Source organism: Mus pahari, chromosome 4 (genome assembly GCF_900095145.1).
Source record: "Mus pahari chromosome 4, PAHARI_EIJ_v1.1, whole genome shotgun sequence".
In the NCBI taxonomy this organism is placed as follows: Eukaryota; Metazoa; Chordata; class Mammalia; order Rodentia; family Muridae; genus Mus; species Mus pahari.
The window spans coordinates 6,416,520-6,439,976 of record NC_034593.1 but is presented as its reverse complement, the minus strand read 5'-3'; the positions used below and the strand labels follow the sequence as shown (position 1 = coordinate 6,439,976).

General features: G+C 44.0%; 1 protein-coding gene and 1 long non-coding RNA gene across 2 annotated transcripts in view; one reads left to right on the top strand and one right to left on the bottom strand.

The window, feature by feature from the left end:
- Nucleotides 1-7,230: 7,230 nt before the first annotated feature.
- On the top strand, nucleotides 7,231-21,705 carry LOC115063832. The gene is made up of 3 exons (XR_003843702.1): nucleotides 7,231-7,463; nucleotides 16,639-16,804; nucleotides 19,854-21,705. It is a non-coding gene; the product is annotated as an uncharacterized LOC115063832 (long non-coding RNA).
- The window catches only part of Chmp4c (charged multivesicular body protein 4C), a 25,858-nt gene continuing 15,722 nt past the window's right edge, over nucleotides 13,322-23,457 (bottom strand). Inside the window, exons 2-5 of the mRNA XM_021196818.2 lie at nucleotides 19,690-19,867; nucleotides 18,424-18,538; nucleotides 15,848-16,001; nucleotides 13,322-15,638 (exon numbers count right to left, since the gene is read on the bottom strand). Of these exons, the coding sequence (XP_021052477.2) occupies nucleotides 15,577-15,638; nucleotides 15,848-16,001; nucleotides 18,424-18,538; nucleotides 19,690-19,867 (509 nt within the window). The 3' untranslated portion in view covers nucleotides 13,322-15,576. The remainder of the gene's footprint in view (nucleotides 15,639-15,847; nucleotides 16,002-18,423; nucleotides 18,539-19,689; nucleotides 19,868-23,457) is intronic.

Below are 23,457 nucleotides of genomic sequence, written 5' to 3'. Positions count from 1 at the left end.
GGGTCGACTTCTCTGTCTCCTGTGTGAGATACGAGTCCACCCAGAGCTCTGCCATTAAAGTACCTCATGTGTTTACACAAGACGCTTTTCTATCGTGTTTCCGAGGGACACCCTCATTCCTGTGACCTGAGGACCCGAGGGAGTTCCTCACGAGGGGGTCCTACACTTACATTTAGATTCTGCTTCCTATCAACCGAAGCAGGTTCATTCACTTTTGTGAGCATCGATGATCATGTGAAAAGGAGGAGTTGGACAGAGTACCCCAAGTGCCCAACAGAGTGTTTATAATCCTTACAGTAGTCTCGGGCGGGACCCAGTATCACTGCCCCAGGAACAGTGTGACACATCCTGTGTTGGGTAAAGATGGCATTCTCCTCTGAGACGAGTACTCCCCAGAGCTTGCGACACTGATGAGAAGACAGCAGCTCCCTGGGTCAGGAGCCAGGCGAAGGGAGCCTGCAGTAATGACTCAGAAACATGCTACCTCCATGAGCCTGCTTAAGGAGGCTAGAACCTCAGACTTCATCACGAAACTTTTTAAAGCACCCAACTGACAATAAACTGGAGCTTGGCCTTTCCTCCTGTCACTCCTCAGACTCACAGGCCATACTAGCCCTGTTTCCCTAGTGTTCTGAGCACATCCCTACCTCAAGCAATATTTTCTTCCAATGTGCTCTCTGTAGGTAAATAATGATTAGACACAGCCAAAGAATTCCCAAATTTCCACCTTCATGTTGGAGTATATGATGCTTATGATTTGTTTTTATAAGCACTGAAAATTAAAAATAAAACTTTCCATATAAATGTATCAGACTTGCAAAGGTATGACTTATGAGCACAAAGAACTCAGAAAATAAAAGTTGACCTATTCAGGATCAAGTTTCAGACTCCTATAAGTTTTTCTTGGAAGCTTTCTGTTCTTTTTGGCTCAGTCCCATCTTTCTGTGTCAAAGGAATAATGGAAATTTTGTTTGCTGTCAAGACAAAGAAACCATACATAAAAGGCATTCCTAGATTCTCAAAGCACAAAATGGTCACCATGATAAACCATGTGTACTGGTTCCTCATATAACTACAGAGGTTTTCATTGAAGATGGTGGAAAGTGAACATTATTTGAATCCTGAAGACAACACATACTTCCAAGTGCTCCCCTCTGAAACCCTGATTAGGCACAGACCACACCCATACACCACATTCCCAGTACAAACCAAATGCAAAGAGATCCTTTATTAAGCAGAGCAAAGAGTCAAGATGACTGAATCTGAATCACATAGAAACAGCAGCAAATAGCTTTGCATATGTTCATTTTAGTAGGGAAAGGGGGAGGTCCGTCTTAGAATGAGCTTGATGGTTGAGGTTCTGGTTGGGTATTTTAATTATGTTAGTCAAAATAATGGATTTTGTTTGCTGAACCATGATGTTTTGATAGTTGGACCTTGGTGATCAGTCTCAGGAGTCAGTGGCCAGATAAATGATAACCTTACAGGCTAGCTTTAGGGGCGGAGAGCAAGAGTAAGAGCAAGGGGCGAAGGGGAAGAGGCGAAACCTGTCTGCACCTGTTTGCCTTGCTCAGGTCAGAGGTCGCCTTGCTTGGGGCTGCTAGAGCCCTTCTAACCACTTTTCCACATTTGTTCTTCACCAGCTTCTGCTAAAATGGGAGGGTGCTCCTTCAGAGCATTAATTTGAATTATGAATAAGAATCCCTTCCCATTTCCCTCTCCTGAGATCTCTGCCTTTTTTTCCTGGAGTTCTGGAAAAGTGGGACAACAGAACATTATGTTCACTGGCATGTGTTCTGGTTCCTGTGTATGAGTACAGGGCTGTGTGTGTGTGCACACACACACACACGCACACGCACACACACGTGCACACACGCACTACACTCACATGTTGAGGTCCCAAGACAACCTCACCTGTCAGCTCTCACCCACATTGTCTGAGACAGAATCTCTCTGTTATACACGCTACATGTGCCTCATGCCTTGGTCTCCTACCTCAGCACAGGAATGCTGGGATTACAGTTGCGCATCACAGCCTGCAGGTTCTCACACGTGCACAGCAAGCACATTATCCGCTGAGCACTTTATCTGGCTAGCTAGCTCCATAGCACAATGCAGTTTAATCTGTAATCCACAAAGATCTCTATCTGGGCTGTGTGGTGTGCCATGTGTTTGACACGTGTTACAATGACACTAATGACACTCCAGTCTTGTCAATGAGCCTCACCAGCCCTTAACTCGAAACCTGTGTTTTCCCATCTGAGCTGCCCTTCCCAGAGTGTCTAGGAAGCTAACATTATAGTGCCATGTTCCGTCCTCTTGCAACCTACCTACCAGCTTGTGTTGTATTCATCCAAGCTTGTGGCCAGCCTGGGCTGCATATTGAATGTCTGGCTCAAGAATAAACTTAATCATTCCACTTCACTTGACAAATGAAGCCTCGAACTAGGAACGTGAAGTGAGGACAGAGAGAAAGAGACGGGTTACAGAAAGCAAGGCTCCTTGATGCCCCATGAGGCTATGTTCCCACAGCGTCTGTCTTGCATTTGGTTTTGTCTGTGAAGCTTTCATGCACGGTGGGTGTCTTAGTTAGGGTTTCTATTGCTATGAACAGACACCATGACCAAGGCAACTCTTATAAAGGCTGACATTTAATTGGGGCTGGCTTACAGTTCAGATGTTTTGTCCATTATCTTCATTTGTAAAATGGCAGGAAGCATGGTGGCATGCAGGCAGACATGGTGCTGGAGGAACCAAGAGTTCTACATCTTGATCCAAACACATCAGAATAAGGCTGTCTTCCAAACTGAATGGAACCTGGGCATAGGAATCCTCAAAGACCATCTACACAGTGACTCGCCTCCTCCAACAAGGCCATGCCTCCTAATAGTGCCACTCCCTATGGCCAAGCATCCAAATGTGTGAGTCTCTGGGGGCCAAACCTCTTCAAACCACCACATTGGGTCATCACTGTAATCTTTGAAATGCACTTTCACCAGAGCCAGGAGACAGAGTTCTTCATCTTGTCCCTGATCCCTGGACTCATGTCTACTTCATAGACTAAATTTTGAGTGTTTTGAATCACACTTTAACGCCATCATCCTACACAAGTTTAGTGCAGTCCAGGCCCCTGGTACTCAGACGGAAGCATAGCAGCCATTGGTCATGCTAATTTAGTGTGGTCCCCTCCGCTCTGGACAGGGCGTACTTCCCCTCATCATAGAATCCATAGTGAAAAGAAAACGGTCTCGTGGAATGCGTGACTGCTCAGGCATCTGTAGAACGTTGGTTTTAAACTCTCCCCCCACAGGGCCGGTGTGACTGTTTCACCCATCTGTTTCCGTGGCTTCTCTCTTTGTGGAGAGAGAAGAGCCTGGCTCCTAAAGCAAGTGCTGTGTCGACTCAGCTCCCAAATGTGCTTATCCTTTGTGAATGGCTTTACTGACAAATTGTCTGGGTAGCCCTGTGTAACCTTTTTTGAAGCAGAGCGCCACCTCTTGGCTATGATAATGAGCTGCAAGGTGGCGGCTTTGAAGACCAGAAGACTGGATCGTAGCATTACGCCTTCATCGTAGCCTTCTGAGACCCTTGAGTGTTTGAATCATGGCCTATAAGATTTAAAGGTGTCTCATTGCAAGCCCCTCCATCCTGTGACGATCGGTTTGTCAGCAACTGGAAACATACAGAGCCTCAATCTCAGCCATTCACAATCCAGAACGGAGCTTTTCTGAACATCTGCTTACAGGAATAGACAATGCATGCTCGCCGAAGTGGATTCTTTCAAGGATAAAAGGCAAGACTGTGGGATGCAGTGCAATCCTGTAAGGTAGGCAGTAGTTCTCTCACCCAAGCCTAGAGTCACGAGGTCCTGCCTCTTCTGCGAAGAGGAGCCAGCGCCCTGGCATCTAAGGCTGCTGGTTACAGTAAGCTCGAATCTAATCAAGGTTTCGTAGTCCTCCATAAATTATTCCCAAGCATGGGCATCATATTCCGGCTACTATAGTCACAGCCATCTGTAGTAAAAGGTGGGGACGCACTCTCAAGTGTCATTGCCACCTGTAGCATGACCCCAGCAGTTCGCGGTCATGAGAGAAGGCAAACAAAAGCCACCTCAAAGGCCGTACTTTCTCAGAGACTCTGTTTAACTGTATGATCCGCCCTATTGCCTCGTTTTAAAACGACTATTTTCATTTGCAATCCAATTAATAAAATACAACCTGTTCTCAATTTCCCACAATTGACAGATTTTAGTCAGTGCGCCTTCCTAAGCATTTATGATGGGCTTAGAGTGCCGCCTGGTGGCTACTATGAATAACAGCATAAGATGACATTCTGCAAAGAACTCCCAACAGAGAATCACCCTGCCTGAGGATTAAGATTCCCAAGGTTTCAGATGACTGAGAAGCTCATACTTCATGAACTTGCCTGACCTAGGGGAGATACATCCCAAGACTTATCTTAGACGACTGACTGACCACCCCAGCTACAAATGGAAGCAGCTAAACCAGTATTCATTCATTCCATTTACTTCTCAAAGAATTTCAACAGTGGCTTTCATTTACTGAGACTCTTTTGGCAAATTCTTCTCTTAACCATTACAAAAGAACATAACTTTGATCCTGGGTGTATCTGTGACCAAAATACATGAGGGGACATTTGGGGGGGGGATATTTTATTTATTTACATTTCAAATGTTTTCCCCTTTCCCGGTCTCCCCTTCAGAAACCACCTCTCCTTCCCTGCCTCTATGAGGGTGCTCCTCAACCCACCCACCCACTTCTGTCTTCCCGCCCTGCCATTCCCCCTATAATGGGGCATTGAACACCCTCACGCCCAAGGGCCACTCCTCCCACTGATATCCAACAAAGCCATCCTCTGCCACATGCAGCTAGGGCCATGGGTCCCTCCATGTGTACTCTTTGGTCCCTGGGAGATCCAGGGGGTCTGGCCAGTTGACACTGTTGCTCTCCCCACGGGGCTGGAAACACCCTCAGCTCCTTCAGTCCCTCCTCCATTGGGGACCCTGCACTCAGTCAAATGGTTGGCTTCGAGCATCTGCCCATGAGGGGACAGACTCCTGGTCTCTGTGGACTACAAGAGCATGCACAGAAGGGGGCGATTCACCTCAGAACAAAAGGGAGCAGCCAGCTAGAAGTAAACCTTCAAGGCTGACTGGCCATCTACTTCCTACAGGTAGGCCCTACTAACATTTCCAGGCTTTTCCTGGGAACTAAGAGCACACCATATGCATCCACAGGGGACATCTCATGTCCAAACCATAATCAATACTTATTGTACAAATACTGCATCATTGCCTGTGTTTCTTTAACTTCAATAAACTTTCAGTTTCCCCGTTTCTATTCTTTTACCTATTGTATTAACTACAGACAGATCTCTGAGTTCAAGGCCAGCCTACTCTATGGAACAGGTTATAGGACTTCCAGGGCTACTCAAGAAACTCTGTCTTGGAAAACCAATAGAAAAACAAACAAACACAAACTCACTTAGAGAAAAGCAGAAGCCAAAGGTTTTTTTTAAATTACAGGTCAATGAAACAAAAAAAAAAGTTCTTTTGAAAGGAAAAGCAAAATTGATAAACCTTGAGCTAGACCATAAAATGAGAAGCCCCAAATAAATACAAGCATGTTGCCTGGGTCCACACCTGTCCCTTGTGCCTTTTCTTGTGCTGTTTTCCTGTTGATTTTGTCTATTCTGATGTGCTTGGCTTTATTTTATATTATTGTATATGGTTTATCATTATCCCTTAGAATCTTGTTTATTTTCTTATCAGAGACAGAAAAGGGGTGAATCCGAAGGAGAAGTGGAGAGGAACTGGGGAGTTGAGGAGTGGAAACCACCATCTGAATATATTATATGGGGGAAAAAACCCTATATGCGATCAAACAAACCAAGCAGAGTCGAAACGGAGACATTACCATTACAGAAATAATAGAGGATCAAACAGAGCTACTATAAACTAAAAATCAAAAACAAAAAAGCATACTCTTAAAAAAAAAAAAAAAAAAACCTGGAAGCCGGGCGTGGTGGCACACGCCTTTAATCCCAGCACTTGGGAGGCAGAGGCAAGCGGATTTCTGAGTTCGAGGCCAGCCTGGTCTACCAAGTGAGTTCCAGGACAGCCAGGACTACACAGAGAAATCCTGTCTCGAAAAAACCAAAAAAAAAAAAAAAAAAACCAAACAAACAAACAAAAAAAAAAACCTGGAAAATCTAGAATAGAAAAAAAAAAAAGCCTGAATACTTACAACCTGTCAATATTAACTAAAAAAATATAAAACTTGGACAATGATGTGTAATGTAATGGAAGTAATTGAAAAATCTTTCATTGAAAAAACAAACAACAAAACCAGTTCAGCCTCTTCAGGTAAACAGAGATGGAAAGCAAAGACACACAGCATTTCCCCCTACTGTTTTAGCTCCTTGTCTCACAAAACATGACAAAATCAACTTAAGGAAGGATGTATTGCTTTGGCTCATAGTCTGGAGGTGCCCAGTCATGGTGGGGATGGTCTTGTGGCAGGAGCAAGGAGCAGCTGGATGCTGGCACCCTGGCAAGCCGGCAGACGATGCTGCTGCCCTCCGTGAGATGGTGCTGCCCGTGGTTAGAGCGGGTCGTCCCGTAACCTAATCTAGAAAGTCCCACGCAGATTTGTCTAGAGGTTGGTTACTATGTTGACATCCAGTCCTGTCTCTCGAGATTAGTCATCACAGCTCCCACCCCCACAGCTCCCACAAATGCAAAGAAGACACTTGACCTGCTCAGGAAAGTGGGGGTGGGTCTGCGAACTTAATGGAGGGACGTCAAAAAGACCAAGTGTGAAAGGGACAACACGGAGAAATAAGAAAGCTACGGACTCTTAACACACAACACTGAGGAAAACCACAGGGAAGGGAAGATCTTCCCTCCTGTGGGCTGGATTTACACACAAACCAGAAAGGGAAAGTTTCCAGAAGTGAATACAGCAGAATCACAATTTTGGAAAGAGGGGTCACATGCTTCATGAATCACAGGGTGCCTGCCAGCCCACATCACTTGTCTTAACAGTTACGCAGGGGAAAAGATGGTGCAGATCCTGAAACTCTGCAATTAAAGTGGTTCTGCAGGAGGCAGAGCCAAGAGGCCTGAAAAAAAACCAAAACGGCAGAACCACGTGACCACCCACGGCAGAACCACGTGACCGCCCCCGCAGACAGCTCAAGCCCAGGGGAGACATCCAGCCCAAAAGGTAGATAAGAATGTGGGGCTGGCTAAATAGAGAACCGGAAGTTGAAGCTCACGTAAGGAGTGGCTGACCGTCCAGCATAGGAAAAAGACGGATGAAATGACCTTGGAGCAGCACTTGAGTTGAAGGCTAGATAACTTGTGAAGGAGAGCTGACCCCACTCACTTCTGGGCAGAAATCCTACCCGACAGACAGGATCCCGTGTGAGACACCATACAGGTAGGGAATCTAATCTAACAGGTTTAGATTAGAAACAACAGCTCTCCCGTCAGCATTTGCTCTGGAACACCTCTCGAAGGAGGGAAGGATCCAGCACTCCCAGGAGGAATCCCCTTTATTTCTATTTTGTTGGCCTTGCTCTTGCATAACTAACTTTTCAAGCTTTTGTATTGATGGATTAAGTGTCGACGGTTGTATTTCTGTGCCTATTCCATCGCATCCTATTTACTGTTTCTTACCTAAACCCGTATAATTTCCCTCTCATACCTCTCTGGGCTTCTTTTCCAAGTTATCTTGTTATTCCCACAGATTTGAGGAGAAAGACCACTGACACAAACCATGGACAAACCAATTAAATCAAGCTTTATTCGTTACATAGGCTGTCTCCTGCAATGGGGGTTTAATAGACCAGCACTGAAGATGGGGAAGATAAGGTTTTACAGCTCAGGTAGAGGGTTTCCAAATGCAATGGTTACAAGAGGGTCATATCGAGGTATAACCTAAAGTCAGAACTGTAGAAGCTTCAAAAGAGCGATGAAATTATAGCAAATGTGGTAACTTCTCATTAGCGAGCCAAGAAAAGGAAAAGCAAGAGGTAGGGCCCAGAAAACACAACAAAATAGCATGATGAGCAAGGTTTTCAGACGCATGCCCAAAGGCACACAGAGAGAGCAGTCTATAGAATTTGTGCAGTCTGCATTTAAACATATCACACGTACACAGGTCTGCAAGGAATATGGCTCACAGTCCTTAAAGGCTATCTGAAGTCATAGGCAGAGCCCTATACATACTCCATTTTCTCTTATGTATATTTATGCTGAAACACACATATACATATACACATACATACACACATGTAGTTTGTATAATAGGCACAGTAAGGACATAATTAAATGTGCCTCGATTCTTCCTCTTTTAATGATTATCAGGTAAACTAAGGGTTACTTGGTCACAGGCACTGTAATACTGTGGCAATCTGATAATTAAGGCCACTCATTAGCTGTTAAGCAGGTAGCATATATGGTATGTACACACAGGACACACACAAGTCACATGCCCAGACACACAAGGCAGACTAGGAGCAGTATGTAACCTACAGTTCTGCTATCTGATTTCTTTCCTTTTTATGTGTTCACATGGTAGTCATCCACAGGTAGCAGAAACCATAAAAATCAACACTGAGGATGAGGTGGTATTTCTGTAACAAAACAATAACTATACGATACAACCGATCCCACACAGAGGCTGAAATGAACTGCCCTGCTTCCAAAAGGGGCCAGTGACTCCCCCACATCATAAAAGACCTAACTCTAGCCTTCCATAGTGTGTGTGCACCCTTGCAGTCTTCCTCCCCTGGGGATCTCTGCGTGCTTGGAGCTGGAGTGTGTGCCTTCTGAGGAGTGCTCCCACTGTGTGTCTTCTGAGCAGTGCTCCACTGCCCTAGCTTCACAGTCCTCAGGGTTCCCGGCTTGTTTTCTTCTGAAAAATAGCTCAAGTGTTCTTTATATAGTGCAATAACACTTCTAGTGAGCCAAAAAACAAATGATATAAGTGAGTCTGAGGATGGGGAAGGACTCCAGCTATTTTAAGGAGTGCTTCCTCCCACAGAACCATTAACGTCTGTCTTAAATTAAGGAGATGGGAGAAAGAAAGTGGAGAGGCAAGACAGAAATTGACTAACGCGTCATCTGTTTATGTCCTGGAGCTATAAAGTAATGGTTCCTTACTAGTCTTTGCATCTTTATGGTTTGTTTATTTTATTCTTGCTAGGCTTGCTAGCTTTACCATACTCTCTAATTTGTTTAGTAAGACAGATGCCATTGTGAAGTTTAAACTCTTTGCTACTTCATTTTCCACTAAGTAAACCAATGCTCTGTTTCTGTTCTCCAAGGAAGAAAATACTACAGCTAGGATTGAGCAGTTCCCCACTGTAGACTGGACATCCATGGTGGTAGGCGGGACGAAGTTTTACATGGGCAGGAGTTCTCTCTTTGGCAAGTCGAGGTCACTTTGATTATAGGACTTTATCACCCTCCCCACCCCATCTTGCTTTTCCACTCTGGAGGATCTAGATGGCTGGCCCAGGGGTACATAGATGAGTCATGTAGGCCTGTCCAAGGTGTGACCCTGGAATATGACTCCTGAAGAGAACACCTGCTCAAATAATAGCAGTCTTGTTCCCTGCAGTTGGCCACCCTGAGAAAGAAGCGTCCCAGCTGAGGCTGCCCCGAGTCTCAAGGCCTCTCTGCTTCGGGACAATTCTCCCATTTACACAGAGCACTTCCTTTGACTCTTGGCTAGCCTGGGCTTGTTTTTATACTATCTTGGATATATATCTTACAAGACACGAGAACAAAGCCTGAGGTCTCCCACTTTGATCCCTGATAAGGTGACGGCATAGCTTTAGTGAACATCCCAGAATACGTGGCTTTGTGACAGTTTTCCTAGGCTGAGAACGATTTGCCACAGTAGCCTATCATAACCTCAGCCCTTAGATTTAGGGTCTCCTGCCTTGTTTGTTCCACTCCAAAATGTCAACAGGGGGCAGCACTAGGATTCATTTCCAAGTATTTTTGTTTCTTTTCGGGGTGATATCATTTATAGTTCAAAGAGAGAAACAACGTTTTGGTTGTACTTTGGCGTTTTAGTGACTCAGCTCATACATTACCTGGAGCTTCAAGGATAGAGAGGAGCCGGTCTTGCCCAGAACTAAGCAATGGAAATATAATAACACCTTATTCATAGTTTTAAATTTCTCAGAAACTACACACCTAAAAAATAAAAAGATGGCTCGGCAGATAAGAGCCCTGGCTGCTCTTGCAGAGGTCTCAGGTTCAATCCTCAGCGCCCACATGGCAGCTTGCAAGTGTCTAAAGCTCCGGTTCCAGAGCATCTGTCACCATCACACATGCAGAAAGACACCGATGTGCATAGGCAAAATTAAAAACATCAACTAATTAAAAAAAAAAAACACTTTGAAACATAAAAAAGAAATAGGATAAATTTCCAAGAATGTGATTTGTTTAATGCAATTAATTTAAAATAATATTTCTACATATGGTCAATATACAATTATGTAGGCTTTAATTTTTCTCAAAGCCTACTTTTAATAGGGGTTCTTAAATGCTTTAACCTCCCTTCTAGCCCACCACCCACCATAGGTAGTGGAAAAGAAAGGTTATTGGGATATGGGGGGAGTGGACCTGTTTAGAAACTGTTCTTTGGAGCAAATCCAATTTGTGTTGTTAGGAAATCAGCAGTTCAGCTCATAGAAATCAGCAGCAGCAGCTCGTTCCACTCACAAACACTTCACACATATACCATCGGTCCAGTTCAGTACTGTCAGAAGAGCAAACGGGACACAGCCAGGCCTCTGCCGAATCAGCATGAGTCACCAACAGAGACACCAAGAGAAGTTCTTTGCTGTGTCTCTCTCAACCACGTGCAGATCAGCAAAGACTTGAGACCAAGGAAGCATTGCCAAGCTAGCTATGCAAGCAAGCAAGCAAGCAAGCCTCTGTTCACTGTTCAGAGTCCTATTTATGTCTCTCCAAGCATCACGGGTCCTCCACGGGTCTTGCCTCAGTGGGTAAGTATTGCTTAGAAAAACTCCACAAGAGTCTGTATCAGCTGGCATCATTCTGCCAATCAGCCCAAGTCCCTGGAAGGAGCAAGAAGCTGGTGTTAGCCGCCCCATCAGGCCAGGCATGTGGGTCCTGTGTTAGCCGCCCCATCAGGCCAGGCATGTGGGTCCTGTGTTAGCCGCCCCATCAGGCCAGGCATGTGGGTCCTGTGTTAGCCGCCCCGTCAGGCCAGGCATGTGGGTCCTGTGTTNTCAGGCCAGGCATGTGGGTCCTGTGTTAGCCGCCCCGTCAGGCCAGGCATGTGGGTCCTGTGTTTAATCAGGAAGGAGACATACAAAGCATCTCACCTTACTCTTGAGGCTTAATATTTTAGAATGTCTACATTTTGTTTCTGCTTGAGCTATCGCTGTGGTTTAGATGGGTCCCTTAAAAGTTCACTGTAGGAAAAAATTCCCAGATGCACATGCTAATCACATGTAGAGGCAGGAGCTCTAGGAGGTCATTAGGATGACAGAGATCTAAGAAGAGGAAGCCCACTAAGCCACACTCCGAGCCACAAGCGCTCTCCAGGGTTACTATGCAGCAAGAAGCCCTCGCCAGCATCAGCACCATGCACGCAGACTTCCCGGTCTGGAAAACTGTAAGTCAAATGAAGTCTTTTGTGATTTATCCAGTCTTAGGTATTGTTACAGAAAACAGGACGAATCTTATTAAGCTATAACTTTATCCTTTTGTCGGATTTTAAGTTTGACCATTACTTCTTCCAGAAATGTTTTGTCTGGGTCCCCTAACTCTCTGATCTGGTCCGTCCACACCAGGCTAGGACTCCCCTTGCTAGGAGACTTGATCTGATCCTGCAATGCACTCTTTCTAACTTGCCCCAGTCTCTTCTTGGTCTTTGTCAGTTTGCAGTCTTGTGCTCCACTTACACACCTCTCTTCTTCTGCAACGACTTAGCTGTTGTTAATGCCTCCATTGGCAGTCTTTTATTGTTGTTGTTAGAAACAAACACATTTTTTTATTTACTAATTAATTTTTATTTCCAATAGCTATAAATAATCATCAAAATATCAAGCCAATTCAATACTAAATCTTTAATTGTCTCAATTGTTGAAATTAGTGGCTGTTTGAGGTAGTCGCCCCCCACCCCCACCCCCTGGTTTAATGTCTAGCATTTCAGTTTGGGTGATTTTTAAGGACATTGTCTCCTTAGCCCAGATATACATTGTTCTTCTTTCTCTAACATGCAGATATATATTGTGTTGATCATATGAAATGTATGTGTAAGAGCGACTTCAAAACTCTTGCCTTCTATTACCCACGCCGATTCTTAGTCTGTTCCTACTTTTTCTTTACTTTCTAATTTAATTTTATTTCCTAATTTTTCACATATCTGAATGCTGAGTGACTGAGAATTTTATGCTATTGAGTATCATGGTATTCTTTTAGTTGTTTTGTTATTGCTAGTGTTTAACTCTCCGGGAGCTGTTTAGATATGGTAGAACCATTTGATGCTCTGAGGCTTGCTTTTAAGCTTCTGAGGATAGAGCGGGAATCGTTTTCAATCTAGGTGTAATTTGGCCTCCTGCCCCAAGGATCCCCCCAGATACTGCCATGGTTAAAAAGTCTCTCCATTCTGGGAACTGGGGATGAGGGACACTCCTGGCACTGTGAGCCGTGGAGACCGTCTGCCCACATGTTCCCAGCAGTTGGTTCCCTTAGCCAGTCCTTCCTTCATGCATCTTTGCAGATTCAGATTTGAAGGGACCTCTCTACTCATGTGCTTTATTCTGGTAGACTGAGCTGCCTCATCATGGTCCTATACCCTACAAATGTCAAGAGCTTATTCCTCAGTCAGCAAGCCTGAGGAGGACTCACACTGGGTCAGAGACTGCCTTCTGGCCATCTCCTTGCATGGATAAAGCTTATGAACAAACTCTTTCAAGTTCAGATTCCGTAAGATCACTATTCCCACCCCAGAGGCCCTGCTCTTGTGACCCAGGCACATCCTTAAAGGCCCAACTGCCTAAACCCGTTTTGGTGGTTTGAATAAGCTTGGTCCAGGGAGTGACACTATTAGGAGATGTGGCCTTGTTGGAGTTAGTCTGCCCTTGTTGGAGGAAGTGTGACAGTGTAGGGGTGGGCTTTGAGACCCTCCTCCTAGCTGCCTGAAGTCAGTCTTCTCCTAGAGGCCTTCAGATGAAGACGTAGAACTCTCAGCTCCTCCCGAGCTATGCCTGCCTGGACGCTGCCATGCTTCTGCCTTGATGATAATGAACTGAACCTCTGAGTCTATAAGCCAGCCTCAATTAAACATAGTCCTTATAAGATTTGGTGTGGTCATGGTGTCTGTTCACAGCAGTAAAACCCTAACTAAAACCCCCATCATCACTGAGGTAGGATGGCAAATGTGAGCTGGGAGGACACTCAAACATTCACACTACAGATTACTCCCTCGTGTTCACGTGCACCTGTCTCTGTCTCAAAACCGTCTCTTGTCCAGGACCCTTCCCACAAAATAAACTCACCGAGACCACCTGGCTCTGTCCAGTTCCCCTTGGAGAGCCAGGACACGAGGTATGCTCACCACATGGATCTCCCTCCTCTTGGGCGTCACTGCCCAGTGATGTCTTTAGTTCAGTGTCTAAATCCTGCTGCTTTACTCCAATATCCTGTTGCTTCACAGGCGTGGCCCAGTCTTCTCATTGTTTAAGGGCAGAAGGTAAATCCCATCAGTTGCTGTGCATTGAGGATGTATTGACAGACTGCCTGCTGTACATAAGACATTACAGACATGTAGTCTCACCCCTGACCTTACCATAGACCATCAGGTGTGTGAAAGAGAGCATGAAAAACAAACAACAACAAAAACAAAAAACAAAACAACAACAACAACAACAACAACAAAAAGAAACAAGCATACAGTTGAGAAGATCTAATTTAGTCTGGAAAATTTTAGCCAGACTTTAGAGAATGAGGAGAATTTGGCATGTATGCTCTGCAGGGCAGGAAGAATGCCAAGAGAAGCAGCCAGTGGCAAGCACGTGTGGCAGAGTGGCAGCCCTGGGATTATCCAGCCAACCCTCAGACTTCCAAACCGGAAACAAGGGGTCAGAGGCTGCGTAGATGAAGCCGGGACTCTTCCAATCCATGGGACTGACTGTTCAAGTGTGTGGGGGAACACAAGAGCATCACACAGCATGGGATTTGCCATTTAACTGCCGTGATACGGCATGGGTGACGCCTAATTTTATCATTTATTTTCATTTAAAGATAATCATGGGCAAAATTTTACTCAAGATATATTTTAATTGCCAGTATTTTAATATACTTACAAACTGCAAGCTGTGAAGTGTTTGGATTTTGTTTTGTTTTGTTTCTTTTAAAGTGCAAGAGAACAGAAACCGGAAGAGAATAAGCAGTGTTGGGAACAGCCCCCAAGTGCTCACTCAGTTTCCTGACCACACCCCGGGGAGCACAGCCTGCAAGTGCTCACTCAGGTTCCTGACCACACCCCGGGGAGCACAACCTGCAAGTGCTCACTCAGGTTCCTGAGTGGCTGACCACACCCCAGGGAGCACCACCCGCAAGTGCTGACTCAGCTTGCTGACCACACCCCTGGGAGCACAGCCCCCAAGTGCTCACTCAGGTTCCTGAGTGGCTGACCACACCCCGGGGAGTACTACCCGCAAGTGCTGACTCAGCTTGCTGACCACAGCCCCCAAGTGCTCACTCAGGTTCCTGAGTGGCTGACCACACCCCGGGGAGCACAGCCCCCAAGTGCTCACTCAGGTTCCTGAGTGGCTGACCACACCCCGGGGAGCACCACCCGCAAGTGCTGACTCAGCTTGCTGACCACACCCCCGGGAGCACAGCCCCTAAGTGCTCACTCAGGTTCCTGAGTGGCTGACCACACCCCGGGGAGCACCTCTCAGCACACTATGCTGTTACTGCTTTCAGGTGTTTGGGGAGATTCATCCATTGCTCCACTCAAAGCTTAACCGGCATAATAAACAACAATTAAAGTAAAGCTCCCTAAAGATTCTCAGCTGTGAAACTCAACTGAAACTCTGAATACATAGACTCACTAGAACAAGTCTGTTCTAGCCATATATTTATTTTACTGTGCGTGACCTGGATGCACACAGCTGCCTCGTATTTGCATAGACATTTCCCCCCAGTTACCCAGGTATTCCTCAGGATGGCGTATAAACTGGAATATGTATGAAATGTCTGTAAAATTCAGTTTGCTTTCAATGTATATATACAAAAAAAAAAAAAATCAACTACATATCAGGACTAGAAACGCAGTAGCAAATAAAGCAGATAGACGAGCCCCACCTCCATCCATCTGGAAGGGTCTCCTATAACGCTACCGGCCCCTTTCCATCTCTGACTATACCTTAACTGTTACTTAAAAGACATTAATTCATATAAAACAGGTCTCCGCTAATTTCTAAGCTTTGCAAAAGCATTTATGTCTTATATGTAGTTCAATAATTTAGGTGTCAGTTTTTTTCCATTGTAGCTTAAGTGGCCCAAGCTGCTAGCTGTTTGAAGTCATCATCTTCCTCTGCCCTCCTGGAAGATGCTAGAACATAAGAGAAGAAAATCAGTCATTAGTCTCAATCAGTAATTAGTCGTTAGTTGTCATTCTACTGTAAGCACAGAAAGCAGGTAGGAATTACATATAAAATGTGTCCGTTTATACAATCAGACATAAGTAAGTACCAAAAGCAACAGGCCTGGTTACTGTCTTGGGAACCTATGAGAGCACAGGGCGTGGGGTGGGTAACAGACCTGCTCGAGACCGGTGCACGGAGGAGGGCATGCTGGCTTTCCTACTGGGCTGTGCCGGGAGGGACGAGGACGGCACATTCGGAAGCTCCAGGCTTGTCATCTTCTTATTTAATTCTTCCTGCTCCAATTCCTCAAGTTCTGCCAGAAGCTCAGCCTGAACACGGGAGAAAGAAGGAATTACAGAGCTAATGTTTCAGGAGGTGGGTTTCCCTAAACACAACAAGGAGAACATCTGCTACCCGATTGATATGTGGGAACCCACTGGAACGGAATATTTATTTTAAAACTAATCTTTTTTTTGCAACACTGAGCAATGATTAGAAATGAATACTTTGGGTTGTACAAATTTGTGGTAGTTAATCTTATAATACTTCAGTAAACAGCTATTTAAGTAACTTGTGCTGAATATATAATCTCCTCAGGTTCTGGAAATTCACACCGTGATTGTTAGTTTTCCAGTATGCTCATTTTTTTCTCTCCTGTTGAGAATTTCTGAAACTTTAACTAGAGGAAATAAATATTTATATTTGAGTTAATGCTATTGAAAATAAAACAGGCATACCAAAACATATACTGTACAGAAAGAAAAAAATAGCATAGTTCTTCTATCAAACCATCCGAGTCAACATAAATTGTGTGTTTGGGTGACTTTGTCCACAGTGCGGGGGGAGGGGGGGAGGGACACAGCAGATCATTGCTACACAGGCGTTCTACCACTGAACTGTTCCCAGCCCATGTGTTTGTGTTAGGAAAACTTCAAAATTAGTGTAATCTAATTTTTTTCATTACAGTGGTTCCTCCAAATCTGGCTTAATCGTAAAGCATCTCCTACCCTGTGCCTACAGAACACTAACATCAGCTGAGACCTTAAGGATGCCGGTCACCTATTTCCTACTCTGAGATAGCTCTCGCCTACCTAACTTGGGAAGCCCTCCAGCATACATCAGCCTGCCAGAAGTGAGTAGAAGCCCTCAGAGATAGACGCTGGAGAGAGAAAACAAAAAGAGGCTAGGTCTGCCTTAGGTGGGACCATGTTTAGTCATACCAAGGGGGCATCTTTGTCACCCGGGTATGTAAATGGGCAAAATGCCTACAGAAGAAGATGGGATGTGGCACCCTTATAGGGGCAGAAAAGACTAGACCACATTCGTTACATTCCCTCCCATAGTTCTCAAGGGAAGCTGGGAAGTGTAGTCTTTCAGCAGGGAACTATCAGAAAAGATCTATCATAACTGTATATCCATCCGATTATTTATTCACCCATCACTCAACAGATTTATTGAGATCTCATTCCTGGACAGAGCAAGGGTAAATCTGCATGCTCTACATCAAGGGAACCTATGCTTGAATTTATGCACATATGCATGCATCTTGCATTTGATTGTTATGAGATGAAGTCTCTCTCTATATCTCAGGTCTGCTTTGACTTCACTCTGTGGCCAAAGGTGACCTTGAACTCACAAGTCCCACACACTTCTACATCCAGACAGTAGTATTTTAGGCTTTGCAGGCCAGATACGTCCCTATCACTACATCTTCTTTCTTATTTCCTATAGTTCAAGAGCGTGCAAATAATCTTAGAGGCTACACAAAAACAGCCATGACTGATTGACTTACAGGCCATATTTTGCCAACACCTTATGTGTATTACCTACATAAATGTATGTGTAGCACATTTGTACCAGGTGTCATCAGAGGTCGAAAGAGGCATCAGATCCCATAGAACTTGCAATATGGAAGATTTTGATCCACTCTGAGTGCTGGGAACAGAACCCAGGTCCTCTGCAAAGGTGACAGGTGACAAGTTTTCTGAACCTCTGAGCCATCTCTCCAGCCCTAGATCATACCATACCACTTTTTTACATTACTAGCAGCAAACTGTCATTTTCTAAGATGCCATAGGCCACATCTTGACTTGTTAGACTCATCCTACCATACGACCTAGAAACAGGAAGCTGGGCTACTCTGTCCCTTGGGAATGTGCCTAACAATGCCCTCATCCTGGACATGTGTAGCTGGATTGGAATCAGTAAAATTCTCATTGTGGGCACCACCAAATATAACCACAGTCTTCCTGGACTATGAGACTGATTAATACAAACGGAATGGGAGTGTAAATAATGCCACTCCACAATTACACAATGAATTGGTTTATAGACTGAGTAATGAACAGACACACGCAGCCTAACTCCTAATTTAACAGCCACAGAGCCCAGTCCATCTGCTGCCTACAGAGGGACACCGGCTGCTCTGTTTGGCCAGATGTGAGAGCACATGATCGCTCATAATGGGACTATTTATACTCCAACCATTAAAAGTCACTAACTTTACATAATCACAGGCTGTTTTCTTTTTCCCTAATAGCTGGAAACCTAATTAAGAAGCTGTTTACCAAACTAGTCAACTTTCCTTGAAATCAGCTCCTAATACCTCATTTCCCTCCCTGAAAACTCACTTCCAAGAAATATCATTTATCTGTTTAGCAGCAAGCAAACCGTCTGCTCTGTTCTATCTCTGTGCTAGGAAGCTGCCCTCCATAGCAGCCACAGTTCTGCATTCTTTAGTGGTGTACCTACCTCATCGAAGCCATCAGCAAACTGAACCCTTTGAGAAAATGCTTCTGAGATCTCCTGGGCAATGTCCTGCTGCTCTGTGATGTCTTGCATCAAGTCATCAATTTTGTTCAGGTCCCTGGAAAGCATTTTGTTGGGACTTTAGAATTTCATGTTACAATTATGAATCTAGACTTGATTCCATACGAAAACCAGCTAAGTTCGCATATACTCCTTAGTTACTTCAAAACATAGCAAAAATTCCTGATCCAACATTCATCAATTCAAAAAAATAATTTCCATGCCAAAACTTTAGTAATCCTGTACAATCACATGCATTTTCAATATTACCTTCAAGAATTACTTGAACTAAAGTAACTGTGATTCACATTATCTGTAGATCCACTTGGGAAGTGCATGTGTAAGCTATGTGTGGTGCCTGTGTGTTTTGCTCCTTAGTTCACTGAGGATCACCGTGACTGAGATCACAAGGCAGCTCTCGGCAGCCATTCCTGAAGCAACTAAACAGAGCAGCTCTGAGATGCTCGCTCCTTGAAGGCTCCCCCATAGACAGTGTGTGGGAGGGGACTAAATTGGAAGGATTTGACCCAGCATGCCCTCACAGAGGCTACAACCTCAGCAAATGAAGGAGGCAGGCAGGCACAGGCTCAGGGCACCTGCTTGAAAGTCTCCGTGGACAGGCCATGTTCCATCCTGTCTTTATAGCAGTGTTTCTGAACCACTCCTACAACGGAGAAACCAGGCCAGCCTGATTAGCAGGAAGAAACTGTCGGAATGGGATTACAACCAGACAACTATAAAGCCTGGTCCCTGGGATTAATATTTTATGTAATTGGTTTTCAAATATAAGGAAGTGTCGGTTTCAGCCTGGAGAACCTGGCTAAAAAACAAAAGGTCTAATATCCATCTTAATTCAGGGAGGTTAGGAATCTGCATGTTCTTGAACACCTTAGATGATTCTGGAACCAAGCAGTCTGGCAACTGCTATTCTACAGTTCTAACACCTTCGCTGGTGTTGGCATTGTTAAAATTATAGAATTACAGTTGAATTTCATAAATGAACTGAGAAATAGTGAAGCATGATTCTATGGGTTTTGCTTTTCTTTTTCAAAAAGTTTTTTTTTTTTAAATTTTGTCACTGTAAGTTTGAAACTGCCTCTGAGAGCACATTCCATTCAATACATCTAACAGTGACCCAGTCCTACCAAAATCACCACACAATTTCAAGGCTCTTCTCAGCATCAAGCACAAGGAGTGCGGGTCACTCACATGTTTTCATGAACCGCTTTCATGGCCTTGGCTGCGAAGCCCATGTTCCGTAAGACCTCCGTGTTGGTGTGCGAGTTCTCCAGCGCTTCCCGCTGGAACTCGATGGTGGAAAGGGTGCCATCCACCTGAGTGAGCTGCTTCTCAAACCTCTTCTTCCTTTTCAGTGCCTGCAAGGCAGCTAAATCAGGAAGAAAACAAGGTTTGCATCCGAAGGAAAGGCCACACTTACTTAAGAGGCATGGTCGAAGAACTGCTGAAGCCTGAAGACACAGTAAACACCCGTAAACGACACTTACGGGGTGCATCTGCCGCCGAGTCTCTACACCAGCAATTCTCTCACACACCCTGAGATTCTTTCTTCCAAGTGGAAGAGGATGGGAAGCCAACTTTCAGATTCACAAAATATGCCACAGAAATATTTGTGCCAGTGCTGGATTTGGGAGAAAGCATCAGTTAAATATATTAAGAAAAGCTATACAATAAAAAGAAAACCAATCTTTACAAGAGGAAAGGAAATTAATGGCTGTCAAATCTAGCCTTGTTTTCTTAAAGGCAAATTTACGGGGACCCAAAGAAGTGAAGTGACTTGCCTAAAGGCAGGCAGCTTCCAGGGGCTAGAACCTAAAGTTCTGAGCTGAACACCTTGATTTGAACTGAGATGGCCCTAAGGTTGCCCCTGAAGTGAGTGTGCGTGACATCGGCGTGGCTGGAGTCCTGCTCTGGAGCTGGATGGCACTCTGGTGGGAGGACGGAGCGCTGCCTTCAGAGAAACAAGATCCTTTTGTCTATGACACCCTGTGACACCCTCCAGACAGGCTCAAAACATCCAGTTTGCCAAAGCATTTGGGGAAAATACAAGAACAGTACAATATGTGTAATACATGATATATAGATAAATGATAACTAAACAGATTTGGCAAAAGAAGTGAAATAGTTTGTGCATCCAGAAGAAAGCGGGTAAATTATCACAGCAAATGTCTGGGGAAAAACTCCTAAGTCTGCTGTGGTCAACGGGCTTTTGTAGATCCAATGGATTTGGTTATGTATTGCAGTGGTCCTTCCTTGTGAAGACTCTCACGGCCTTGGCCTTTTGGCCTTCACCAGTGAGTGATGCAGCTCTTTCCCTTCACCCTGGCTGCCTGAGGAGCAACAACATCATAACTGCCTGAAAGAGGGACCCGAGAGAAAACAAACACAAGCACCCACTCTCTGAAATCCTCCACCCCAGGAGGCAACAGAATCTAAGAGAAAGATACAAGATCACACACCCTCTACCGATGCTGATGCCGTATTTGTATCTGAATTCAGAATACGCCTTGGTAGCAACGAGATAAGTGGCTTTAGCATGTTTTGTGATTCCTCGGATGGCACAAATTAAAATTAACCCAAATGCAAACTAGCAAGCTGTGCCATAGTATGGGCCAGGAAGTCAGGCAAACAGGAAAAGGAATATACAAACCAAAGGAAGGCACTTGGGCTGCAGAAGCCAGTGTCTAACTGGCCAAGGACAGGAGAGATTGTCAATGGCTTTATTTGTAATGATTGAGAAAAATTTTGTGAAAGAGTAATAAACCACAAAACCTCTTTGAGAACCATATTAAAAGAATGCACAGTCCCAGTGTGTCTCTCCTGACTTACTTCCTTTACCTTATGCTTAGTTGGCGTCTTGGCTTTCTTTTTATTATAATCTGCATGAAAGTATTTATATGAATCTCAGGTTCAAACAAGGTTTGTTTGGTTGTCTATGAGACAGATTCTCATTTTGTAGCCCAGGCTGGCCTCAAACTCATGAATATCTTGCCCCAAATTCTAGGGTCCTAGGATTTCAGGCTTGCAAGACCATACCTGGTTCAAAAATAGAATACCTCTTACAGACAGCATATAATTGACAACTTACTCAGTAGTTGTTATTTTAATGCACATTTTGGTCCCATTTACTGTAACAAACGATTTGTTACCTAGTGTGATATTTTGTACATTTTCTGCTTATTCCACTCATCAACCTCTCCTTTCCCTTTATGTGGGATGATAAATATCCTTCTTTATTTTCTTACTTTGATTAGTTGTGCATAATAAATTTATCTCTCTGATACAAATACTTGTATTTACCTTTATTCCTGTATCTGTAGCGTTTTATAACCCTGTTGAAAATTAATGTTTATATGTTATTGTTTGGAAACTAGATTCTCTTGTCATCACAGTCTACAATATCTAATTAAAACAATCTATAAGCCCATCATTTCAGAAGCTGGGGCAGGATGGTCACAAATCTGAGGAAAACCTAGGGAATCATAGCCAGCTCAAGTCATCCTGGTCTACACAACAAGGTCTTTTTATTCAAATACATTATTAGTATCATTTCAATTTTAAAACTCCCGTTATCACCCTATTAAGCCTCTCATTTTCAGTCACTGACACTAAATATAGTGTTTACTGGCTTATTTTCTTTCTACTGCTGCCTGTATCACGCATTGTTCTCTGGATACTTAGTCACCACAGAGTGGAACTGTTTGAAAGGATCAGAAGCATTAGGAGAGGTGGCCTTGTTGGAGGACGTGTGTCACTGGGGACTGGCTTTCAGGTTGCAAACCCACGACAAGCCCAGTTTCTCTCTCTACCTTAGGACTAGTGTGTAGAATCTCAGCTACTTCTCCAGTACCAGGTCTGCCCGTGTGAGATTTAAATTCTTTGATTTAATCATCAAAGAATAGCAAGAGAAAGCCATAGTATTAGCTTTACAGGAGGCGCAAGGAAAGAGTATTAATTGAAAAATGCCATAACTTTCTGGATTCTTATAAGAACACAATACCATGGAAAACATGGCCCTCAAGCTCGGGAGTGTGTGTTTTCTATGACTTAGCAAATACCTCCTCTTGGGAAAGTCATTCCCTCATTTCAAAGTTCAGTATGGGATTTTAGAGATTTATATTATGTGAGACTAGGGAATTATAGGAATTAGTGATACATTATGAGACCACCTTATATACTCCTTAACTAAATAATAGTTATCTATATAACATTCCCAATAATGAGTTTGTACATCTTTTTTGTAATTACCATTAATGAACTACCCATTGCTTTCAGGATAACTTCCAACCCAAACACAATATAATAAAACATCTCCTTATTTCCATAGGCACAACAAACAGTAGAGTATCCTGAAAAGCTAAACTTAAAATGTATATCTCTACCCAGCATTCTGGAAGTAGAAAGCCACTTGTCACCCATCTTATTGGACTGGTTCCAGGTCTATGCTTATTGAAAATTCAGCAACATGTAGAGTCCCAAATGAAATATTTAAGTTCCCATGAATAATTATGACATGTTTACTATTTTAAAAACCTACACTGGTTGGGGATTTAGCTCAGTGGTAGAGCACTTGCCTAGTAAGCACAAGGCCCTGGGGGAAAAAAACTCAGCTCTAAAAAAAAATAAATTTACTACAGATTATACAGATTACTCTTGAAAATCAGAAACACAATTTGGTACGAAAGAAGCTTTGTGATCTGTGCCTATGACTTAATCCTACCTCAACCACTTAATAACTTGGGTGTATACTGACTTAGGTATAGTGTGACCTTTCCTCTTCTTGCTAATGTTCCTGTCCCAGATGATAGAGCCACACCCAGATGACAGCAGAACACTGTGCTCTGGAACTCGTGCTTTCAAATCTCTGACTTCGTAGACACTGTGTAGTTCCTGGAGAAACACATCCATCTGTTTGCTAATAAGTATGGAAAATGTCTACTGTGGCACCTGAACATTAAG